The 11638-nt window shown below is 35.2% G+C and overlaps 1 protein-coding gene across 2 annotated transcripts; it reads left to right on the top strand.

The window, feature by feature from the left end:
* Positions 1 to 3490: 3490 nt before the first annotated feature.
* On the top strand, positions 3491 to 9517 carry LOC143435907 (olfactory receptor 1078-like). Of its 2 annotated transcripts, none has more exons than XM_076919613.1 (2): positions 3491 to 3705; positions 6335 to 9517. In XM_076919613.1, exons 1-2 carry the CDS (start codon positions 3617 to 3619, stop codon positions 7275 to 7277), a joined length of 1032 nt encoding a protein of 343 aa, XP_076775728.1. In that variant the 5' UTR covers positions 3491 to 3616; the 3' UTR covers positions 7278 to 9517. The 2 variants fall into 2 exon arrangements, with proteins under 2 accessions (XP_076775728.1, XP_076775729.1); XM_076919614.1 differs by having other exon boundaries at positions 3571 to 3767.
* Positions 9518 to 11638: the final 2121 nt, after the last annotated feature.

Raw genomic sequence — 11638 nt, 5'->3', positions numbered from 1 at the left:
CCAAGTGTAAGGGTACCCAAATTTCTAAAACAAATGTCACTAAATCTCAAAGCACACACTGAACCTCATAAAATAATAATGGGAGACTTCAACAGCCCACTCTCACCAATGGACAGATCATGGAAACAGAAACTAAACAGAGACACAGTAAAATTAACAGAACTTAAGAACCAAATGGACTTAAAAGATATGTTTAGAACATTTCATCCTAAAACAAACAAGCAAAAATACCTTCTCAGCACCTCATGGTATCTTCTCCAAAACTGAATATATAATTAGTCACAAAACAGGCCTCAACAGATATAAGATTGAAATAATCCCATGCATCCTATCAGATCACCATGGTCTAAGGCTGGTCTTCAATAACAACAAAAAGAACAGAAAGCCCACATACACATGGAAGCTGATCAACTCTCTACTCAATGATAACTTGGTCAGGGAAGAAATAAAGAAAGAAAGAAAAGACTTTTTAGAATTTAATGAAAATGAAGGCACATCATACCAAAACCCATGGGATACAATGAAAGCAGTGCTAAAGGGGAAAACTTACAGCTCTAAGTGCCTCCATCAAGAAATTGTAATCTACCACTTAAACAATACATCTGAAGTCTCTAGAAAAAATGAGCAGATATACCCAAGAGGAATAGACAGCAGTAAATAATCAAACTCAGGGCTGGAATCAACCAAGTAGAAACAAAGAGAACTACACAAAGAATCAACAAAACCAGGAGCCGATTCTTTGAGAAAATCAACAAAAAGATAAACCCTTAGCCAGACTAACCACAGAGAACAGAGGCAATATCCAAATTAACAAAATTAGAAATGAAAAGAGAGACATAACAACAGAATCTAAGGAAATAAAAAAAATCAACAGATCCCACTACAAAAGCCTATACTCAACAAAACTTGAAAATCATGGTGTAATGGATAATTTTCTAGACAGATTCCAGACACTGAAGTTAAATCAGGAACAGAGAAACCATCTAAACAGTCCCATTACCTCAAATGAAATAGAAGCACTCATTAAAACTCTCCCACCCACCTCCAAAAAACCTGGATCAGATGGTATTAGTGCAGAAGTCTATCAGACCTTCAAAGGAGATGTAATACCTATACTCCTTAAACTATTCCACAAAAAAGGAACAGAAGGAATACTACTTAATTCGTTCTATGAAGCCACAGATATGCTGATATCAAAAATCACACAAAGACTCAACAAAAAAGGAGAAATTCAGACCAATTTCTCTTACAAATATTGATGCCAAAATCCTCAATAAAATTCTTACAAACCAAATCCAAGAACACACAGAAACAATCATACACCATGATCAAGTAGGCTTCATCCTAGGGATACAGGGATGGTTCAATATACAGAAATTCGTCAACATATTCTACTGTATGAACAAACTCAAAGGAAAAAATCCACATAATCATCTCATTAGATGCTGAAAAAGCCTTTGATAAAATTTGACACCCCTTCATGTTAATAGTCTTGGAAAAATCAGGAATTCAATACCCATAACTAATTATAGTAAAAGCAATATACAGCAAACCAGTAGCCAACATCAAAGTAAATGTAGAGAAACTAGAAGCAACCCTACTAAAATTAGGCATCTGTATACAAGGCAGCCCACTCTCACCCTACCTATTCAATATAGTACTTGAAGTTCTGGCTAGACGAATCAGACAGCAAAAGGAGGTCAAAGGGATACAAATTGGAAAGGGAGAAGTCAAAATATCACTATTTGCAAATGATATGATAGTATACTTAAGTGACCCCAAAACTTCTACCAGAGAACTCCTAAACCTGATAAACAACTTCAACAAAGTGGCTGGATATAAAATCAACTCAAACAAATCAGTAGCTTTCCTATACTCAAAGGATAAACAGTCAGAGAAAAAATTAGGGAAATGACACCCTTCACAATAGTCAGAAATAATATAAAGTATCTTGATGTGACTCTAACCAAGCAAGTGAAAGATCTGTATGACAAGAACTTCAAGTCTTTGAAGAAAGAATCCGAAGACCTTAGTAGATGGAAAGATTTCTCATGCATATGAATTGACAAGAATAACATAGTAAAAATGGCCATCTTACCAAAGCAATCTAGATTCAATGAAATTTCCATCAAAATTCCAACTCAATTCTTCACAGAGTTAGAAAAGGCAATTATCAAATTCATTTGGAACAACAAAAAAACCAAGATAGAAAGAAAAAAACTATTCTCAACAATAAGAGAACTTCTGTGGAAATCATAATTTCTAAACTCAAGTTCTACTACAGAGCCAGAGTAATAAAATTTGCATGTTATTGGTACAGAGACAGGCAGGTAGATTAACAGAAAAAAATTGAAGGCCCGGAATTAAACCCACACAGCTATGGTAACCTGATCTTTGACAAAGGTGCTAAAACCCTTAGCAGAAAAAGGACAGCATTTTCAACAACTGATGCTGGTTCAACTGCAGGTCAGCATGTAGAAGAATGCAAATTGATCCATTCTTATCTCCTTGTACAAAGCTCAAGTCCAAGTAGATAAAGGACCTTCACTTCAAACCAGATACACTGAAACTAATAGAAGAGAAGGTGGGAAAGACCCCCGAATACCTAGGCACAGGGGAAAAGTTCCTGAACAGAACACCAATGGCTTACTCTCTAAGATCGCTCTCTCTTTGTTCATGGGTAGTTGGCTCGTTTAGAGATGTGAATTTTTTCCCATTGAGTGAGACTTAAACCCAATAACCATTGTTTTCCTCTAGTATGTAAGTGCCACTGTTGCATCATTGGAGGTATATTGTCATTCTGGTTATTGTTTTGGTACAAAGACTTTACGAGTGGGTAGTACTATTGATTGATATTTTCCCCATACCTTCTATACAACTACAAAACACTCCTGCATCTAAGGCTCAGGAAATGTGGCAAAAGGTATTGTAAGAGCTAGATTATCAGGGACTTTGCTGTGAGAGTTTGTTTCCTAGTTACAGAAGCCACAGCATAAAATATCAGTAACATGGGTTCTCAAATGTGAACTAAACATGGATGGCATCAATGACTACACCTAATTGGATGGAGGAAAATCTAAAATGTTCCCATTCTACACAAAGAACTATAGGCAACCGAGGAAAACTGGGAATAGAGAAAGTGGCCTTCCCTATGGAAAAGCATAATAATTAGATATCTGGTGTCAAATATTTTGCCTTAAAACATGCAGACAAGTAACATTAAGTGGACGGAACAGATTATGTTTAAGATTATATACATATATACTTATATAAATGCAATTACAGCCCCTTTAAGAATTGAAGTGTGAGCAATGGGGAGGTCAGGTCTCTAGACAGTATATAAGTTTATGGAAAAGGAAGAAGGAAAAAAACAGATTTACTGCATTGTAAACTGGACCCCAAGGAAAAGTGAATCAGGAGAATCCAGGCCAGTGTCCTACAGGGAAATTGTGAAGTCACGGATAATAAAAGCAGAGAAGAGTAGATATAAAGAGCAGAAACTGCCTCCTGTGGTGACCCTCAGGCTGAACAGCACTGGACTAGATAACATGTGGGGCATCTTTTGATGTCGTAAGTCTCAATAGGGGACAACCCTTATTCCTTCCTGCTTTCTTGTATGAGGCAGAGCTTAAGTCGCCATCCTCACCCATCAAAGAAAGACCCTGATCTTCACAGGGATACCCTCTTCCATAGCCTTGTGTCCAGGTGTGTCTCAGTAGATACTGCATGGAGGGGAAGAGAATGGATTGTGAGAACACTTACTAAAGGTCAGCTGAGACCCAGATCTCACCCAGAGTGGGATTACTGGGCTTGCCTGCTTTGTGAATCATCATTTATTTAAAATGTTATTTATTTGTTATTATTAATTTGCTCATTATTTGTGTGGGTTCATAATATTAACCTGAGAAATGAATGTTGAACTGATTAGCACCAAGTTCATGGCTGACAATGAATTGATAGAAGGCTTAAAATGCTTCTGCCAAAATAATTTTAAAAATTAAATTCCAAAATTAAAAAATCCTGAGAACTTTTGAAATGACAAGTTGCTAAATAGGGTATAAGTTATAGAGTGAAAACTTTTTTCAGATGAGACATACTCAACTATGTTTATACTGAGAAGAATGAAGAGAAAGGAATTTTTGAAAAATACCTAGAAATATCTAGCAATAGAAAAGTTCGAAGTGTACTTTTGAATGTGTACCCTTTCCTCTGACTGTCCACATGGAAATTGTTATATATGCCTTTCAGCCTTAGTTTATAGTTATTTCTCTTAGTGTATTGTCTTTTTTTCTTGGTTATCTTATTTATTTACATTTCAAATGTTATCCTCATTCCCAGTTTTCCCTCCATAATCACCCTCTTCCTTCCCCCCTCTTCATAATTATTTCAATATCACAAGACTGTGTGAGTTTATTTTTATTAGTCATTTTCTTTCTGTGGTTCATGGCTCAGGTAAAGTCTTTCTCTTGTACACTGAGGCTGGACACTTTTAATTCTGGTTTCCAATGTTTTCTGTCAATGAAAGTATTCCTGTATTTTGTTTGCATAAATTATCCCTTTTCTATTTAGCACTTTAATGTATGTTTTTACCCTATGTCCATTTTATCCCTATCTATTACTCTTTTCATATATGTGTATGTATGTTTACTTAAATGAGTCAAGGAAGTTTGTAAAATTTAACCCTATGCTCATTTGTTCATAGAAGCTTAAAAAAATGAAAACTCTAGAGTACTACAGTAGGAAAAATGGCATGTCCTATTAGTGTGAGTAGATCATGAGAAGCCTAGCTCCAGTAACAAAGGCTTAGGTGCTATGGTGGAGGTAGTAGGAGTTTGTACATGCATAGTTCCCAAAGCTTGGATTTCCTGAACACATATATTCCAATATGATTCTTATAATACAAAGTGATGACTAATTTAATTCAGTCATAGTACTCAAGCTAACCACTTTGTTCAGTGAATGTCTTTATACCAAAATTAATAACAAGCAATAAGCATATATTGTGAATGAGGTTCACCTTCACATTTCTGTCCCAGCTGGGAAACCTCCACATTTCTCAATGTGATGTCAGTTGTTTTAACTTTCCTTTCTTCATACTGGCTCCTGTATGGTGATGAATATCTGAAAAAAATCACCTACTTCGGGGCTTTTTTTTCTGATTACTATTTCTGACAGGTGGAAATTTCTGAGAAAATTTCTTGACTTTTACATCTCGTCATCGTTGTGGTCTTCCTCCTCCTCTGCCTCCTCCTCCTTTCTTCCTTCTCTTCATCTCCCCAACATAATCCTACCTGCCTCCTACTTCTTCTTCAATCATAATTATCATCATCATCACCATCATCATCCTCATCCTCATCTATCATCATCATTAGTGTCACTTCCTCCTCCTTTTTCTAATTGCTATCTGCATATTTAATGGGTTTTATTATGATTTTTTGTATATCATATACTTTTTTGAGTCATTTAAACCAATTTTTTATTTTGTACTTAGAGGGATGTAGAGATGGTTTAGCTAATAAAGACTAGGATCACAACCAAAAATATTTGTAATATTCACAGAGAACAGAAAACAACTTGAGGGGGTGCTTTTCTCCATCTTTCATGTTGGTTAAACCCTTGCTATTGTACTCAGATTGTCAGGCTTTGTGGTCTCTGCTTAGATCATTTTCTCTGCCAGCAATAAAAATTAGTATTTCTATAAAAATTAGTATTTCTGGGTGTTGTGGTATGGATTATTGAGAGTGTGCTCTGTATGTTTATGTCTTTATACCCCAATGTCTCACATTTACTTCTGTGTGCTCACTCCATTATACACACTTTTATTCATAAATTCTCTACCATTTTTGTGTCATATTATTACTTATTTTAAAAGAATTTTACTGATGTATAATCACTTTTTATACAAACCAGAAATATTTAATGGATATGATATAGTTAGTTGGTTTATATAAAATATTTTATACATAAAAATAATATACAGCTAATTTCTTTATCTGGATGTCTTTGTGTCTCATTGATGTGTGGAGACTTGTTTCTCAGCAGCCTCTGATCATTGTGGAAATCACTTGAAACAGAGTCAGAAGTCAATACATATTTATCAACATTAATAAATAATTTCTAATTAAATCTATTTCATAAATAACCTCTTGGGAAAAAAAGACTCAGTGTAAGACAGGGATTCCTAATCAGTAATTGCACTAGAGATGCCCTTTGAGGTAGTAAACCCATGAATAAAATTAGAAAATTTGTTCGCTATAGAAGACAAATTATATTGTTTATTCCTTTTAGCAATGTCAATTTTCATGAATATTTCTCATGTTATTTTCTGTCATAGTGATATAAAGTACATGGAGCCAAGAAACAATACGCACATTTTAGAATTTTTTCTATTGGGATTTTCACAGGACCCAAGCCTGCAACCTGTTATATGTGGCCTTTTCCTCTCTATGTACTTGATCACTGTAGCTGGAAACGTGCTCATTATTCTCACCATCATCTCAGATGCCAATTTGCACACACCCATGTACTTTTTTCTCTCTAACCTGTCATTTGTGGATATCTGCTTTACTTCAACCACTGTCCCAAAGATGCTTGTGAATATTCAAACAGAGAGAAAATCCATTAGCTATGCAGATTGCATCACCCAGATGTACTTTTTTCTGATTTTTGTGGAATTGGACAACTTCCTCCTGGCTGTAATGGCCTATGACCGTTATGTGGCCATCTGTCATCCACTGCATTACACTGGCATCATGAACCGCAGACTCTGTGGGTTTTTGGTTCTTGTATGCTGGATTGTGAGTGTTTTACATGCCTTGTTACAAAGCATGATGGTGTTGCGGCTGTCCTTCTGCACAGACTTGGAAATCCCACACTTCTTCTGTGAGTTGAATCAGGTGGCACAGTTAACCTGTTCTGACACTTTTCTCAATGATGTGGTCATGTATTTTGCACTTGTGCTATTGGCCATTGTTCCTCTGTTTGGCATCCTTTACTCTTACTCTAAGATAGTGTCCTCCATACGTGCAATCTCCACAGTTCAGGGGAAGTACAAAGCATTTTCCACCTGCGCATCTCATCTTTCCATTGTCTCCTTATTTTACTGCACTGGTCTAGGAGTATACCTCAGTTCTGCAGTAAGCCACAGCTCACAAGCAAGTGCAGCAGCTTCAGTGATGTACACAGTGGTGACTCCCATGCTAAACCCCTTCATCTACAGCCTGAGGAATAAAGATGTAAAAGGAGCCCTGAAGAGGCTCTTAGGAGTAAAACTATGAATGGTTTCTTTACTCTGGGGTTGAAGAATTTACTTTTATTGCAGTCATCAAAGCTTCAAAGACAGAAGCTTAGATTCTGGGATTAGATGGTAGAAGCTGAATGTGTTTTATTTATTCTCTTGAGTGTGCATTACTTTAGTTCAACCTTAGTACTCTATAAGAACCTTTATTAAGTGTTCTACTCTGTCAGCATTTGTTCCATCCATTGTCACAACTTCCCAGTTATTCCAAATACCAGATCGGAACTATTTTGAAATGCATTTCCCTCATTTGAAACTTGCATTTTAAGATATAAGCCAAATATATCCTAAAAGAACTTTCTTCTAATGTGACATCTATTAAGTTCACAAATATTTATTTTGTTTTACAGAAAGATATTCATGAGTTTTACTGTATATTAACAATAAACATTTAATATTTGGCACAATAACATTTAGTATTTAGTGCAATTTATAAGCTTTTTGTAGAAGAACTTCTGAGAATATAGCTCTCTTCTGCATATCAAATTTTGTATATAACTACATCCATTGGTTTTTTTTTATAATAGGGGCTTTAATATAACACTATGTTCTATAATCAAAGATTTCAGCCTTTAACAGTTCATTCATTTATATTGACACATAGTATTTGCATCTATTTGTGGGTTATAATGTAATGTTTTAATCCATGTACACAATGAATAGCGGTCAAGTTAAGGTGGCAAGCATTCCCATCACATTAAATATTAATTAAATTTTGAGAGTAAGTATATTTAAAAGTTCTTTGTTCTCAGAATTTTGACACCATGTAACATTGTTAACCATGTTCACCTTACTATGCACTGAGTGCCAGATTTTTTCTACCTAACAGTAATCTCCTCTTTAGGATCTTTTTTTCAGCTTGTTGCTTAAAGCCAGAAGTAAAAGAGGCTATGGAGCTGTCCACTCTACCATTAATTTCTTGGCAGACTTTCTTTTTTAAAAAATATAAACATTAAGACCGTTAAAACCAACATATAATTCCTTTTTCCTGAGAAAGTTTTCTGTGACCAAACATACCTAGTTATACAATGCAAAAATACAAATCAAATATTGAGTGAAAATGAATCATAAAGAAATTTATTTTAAAATAATTCTCTGAGAAAGATATAACTTCACCAGTCATTGAAGATGAAAACACACTCTACATTAATGAAATAGATGTGCTTGTTTGTTTGACACATCCAATTGAAAGATATGTCAACTTGGTATTTGTATGGTGAGGAATCAAGTTAGGAGTGTATTAAGTCTTTATTTTTATAGTAAAACATGATTTTCTATAAAATTAGAAGTATTATGTATAAAGTAAAATCATTGCAGTCCATAACATACGTTGGTCTATCATTTGGGAAAATGGTTTCAGAAAGTACTTTTGGGGAGTGTGGTATGACACCATGCATAACACAAAATGGCTGCGTGCAATGTCAAAACCAAGGGTCTAGTGAAATTTCATATTGTATCATTGCCATTCAGTGCTGTAAGCATTTCAGATTCATTCCATGCTTGATTTTTAATTATTTTGTAGTAATTACATATTCAGAAACAGTTTACCATTGCAAGTTTTTTTCAAGCCAAGCAGGATTTTTCTTAATTCATAGAACATATTTTGATCATAAACTTTCTCCTCACCCAACTCCTCCCACACCCCTTCACTCTTCTTCCTTGTCCCCTTCTCTCTCTCTTAAAAAAACCAAACTAACACAAAGCCAAAGAACAAATTACAGACACACACTAAGAAACAACCATTTTGTATTGGCTAGCTACTCCTGAGCATGAGGCCTGCCCTGGAATATGGTATATATACCCATTATTTATTTTTTCCAGCTCCCAGCAGCTATCAATTGCAAATAACTTAGCTGGGGGAAGGATTTGTGTCTATTTGCCCTTTGTCTGTGCTGGAATTTTGCCTATTTAGATCTATGCATGTTGTCATAGTCTCTGTGAATTCATATGTGCACCAGACCTGTTGTGTCTTGAAAATACTATTTCCTCAAAGTTGTCTACCACTTCTGGGCCTTTCAATCAGTCTTCTTTCTCTTCAGCATAGATACTTAGCCTTGAGAATGAGATTATAATAAAGACATACTTTTTTGGGCTAAATGCATGAAAGTCTCTCACTTTCTGCTCATTTTTCAGCTGTAGGTATCTCTGTTTACTAAGATTTTCTGGTAAAGGTTGAGAAATGTACTCATATGTGGATATAAACATTTTATAAATATTTCATTGAGAGTTGTTTTATTAAACAATTTCTTTTATATAATAATTACTATTATTAGTAGTAGATTTTTCCCTTAGTACTTATGGTATCAAATATGGAAAAAACAAGCTGGTGCTCAAGTAGAAACTTCATCCCTATTGACCATCATTCACAAGTACTGGAAAGTACTGTACATAGTAATGAAAGAGAAAAAGAAATTATCTGTCTTATCTAGCTATGAATCCTGTAAGCTAAAACTTGGGTGCAACAGTGGAACAGTGTTATGAGAGTAACCATAACATGAAAATTGGATTGAAAGCCCACTCTATGAGGTAGAATCAATACATGACACTGTTACTATACCAAGAACCCCAGTCTAGATAGATATGGGTACTGGGGGGGAAAGTTTTGTAGTGACAGAAGTGAAACACCTGGTAAATATGTTAAATGTTCTAAATGGCTACAGACTGGGAAAGTAATAAAAATTATTACAGCATTAAAAGAGCAACACTAAGTACCTTGTTTTGATCTAACTTTTCTTACATTAACTATTACCTATATACAATCTCAAACATTATACTTTACTATAATTTCACTAGATGTAACCACTGAGATGGAGAATGCTCAGTGGTTAAATCCAGATTTAATTCCTAGCACCCATGTTTTGGCTCTCAACTGTTTACAATTCAATTGCCAGGGGACCTTATACCTTCTTCTGGCCTTTGGAAACACTGATACAAAGACATATGTACAAGAAAAATAATATCTACACAAAATAAAATTTGAAATAAGATGTCATCATTGTGAAAAGTGTTCATGGATCTCTCTTCTCTCTCTCTCTCAGTTCTTCTCTCTACCCTTCCTCTCTCATCCTTTCTACTATTCTATATGCTTTATTAATTTACTTTAAAAGGATCATATTATAGAGCTCAAATTGAACTAAAGCTTATGATCCTCTTGCCTTAACCTTCGAATTTCCACAATGTGTGCACTTCTTTGCCATACTGTGTTATTTTTTTACACATCCATACTAATCTATGGTTACTCCTAAATAAAAGATTATTTAAAATTAAATTGAGAAGTTAAAAGTACACAAATTTTTTTCTTTAAAATTTGAATTTTGTTTTTATCTAGAAAATGTGGTGTATGTACACAGGGAGGTTCATTCAGTAACAAACTAAATAAAGTTTAAATAATTATCATGTTTAAGTAAAAAGTGTGAAATTTATAGAGGTGATTACATTTTTCTTATGATGCATGGAATTTAGAAAAAGCATATGAAAATAAAAAACATATGGGTGATTTATGTTTCTGTTGCTGTGATGATAAAATATGACAAGAAACTTATAGAAAAAAGAATTTATCTTGGATTATGTTTCCAGAGGAAGAGCGCATAACAACATAGAAAAATGTGGAAACTACAAACCTGAGTAGGAATCTGAAAGCTCATATCTTAATCACATACAAGAAGTAAATAGATAAAAGGAAGTGGGACAAATCTATAAACTTTCTAAGCCCATTCCAAATGATGTACTACCTACAACAAGGATCAATGTCCTAACACACACACACACACACACACACACACACACACACACACACACACAGAGAGAGAGAGAGAGAGAGAGAGAGAGAGAGAGAGAGAGAGCTTTTATAAATTATTTTATTTATTTACATTTCAAATGTTATCCCCATTCTCTGTCTTCCCTTCATGAACCCCCAACACTTTTCCTCTCCCCTTTGGCTCTAAGACAGTACACCCCATACCCTCACTCACACCTCACCCCTCTAGCATCTGTCTCTGAGGCATCAAGCCTTCACAAGGCCAAGTGCCTCCTCTCCCAGTGATGCCAGAAAAGACAGTTCTCTGCTACATATGTAACAGGAGCCACAGCCCAGCCCATGTCTACTCTTTGGTTGGCGGTTTGATTCATAGAAGCTCTGAGGGTTCCAGTGAGTTGATGCTGTTTTTTATCCTTTGGGATTGAATACCCTTTAGTTCCTTCAGTTCTTCCCCAACTCTTACATTGGAGTCCCTTTTGCCCTCCCCATCCCCTCTTCCACTGAGGTCTATCCCTCCCTATTCCTCTGGTGATTATTTTCTTCCCCTTCTAAGAGGGATTGAAGCATCTGCCAGGAGCCAAACT

Source organism: Arvicanthis niloticus, chromosome 22, assembly GCF_011762505.2.
Source record: "Arvicanthis niloticus isolate mArvNil1 chromosome 22, mArvNil1.pat.X, whole genome shotgun sequence".
NCBI lineage: Eukaryota > Metazoa > Chordata > Mammalia > Rodentia > Muridae > Arvicanthis > Arvicanthis niloticus.
Note: the sequence above shows the minus strand (reverse complement) of the source record. Positions and strands in the feature narration are given on the sequence as shown.

What these genes read in the sequence shown, in the direction of transcription:
- LOC143435907 (XM_076919613.1), top strand. Translation starts at nt 3,617, where the DNA reads ATGAGGCAGAGCTTAAGTCGCCATCCTCACCCATCAAAGAAAGACCCT. An exon ending in TTCCATAGCCTTGTGTCCAG is followed by an intron (nt 3,706 to 6,334) that starts GTGTGTCTCAGT and finishes TTTCTGTCATAG; the next exon opens with TGATATAAAGTACATGGAGC.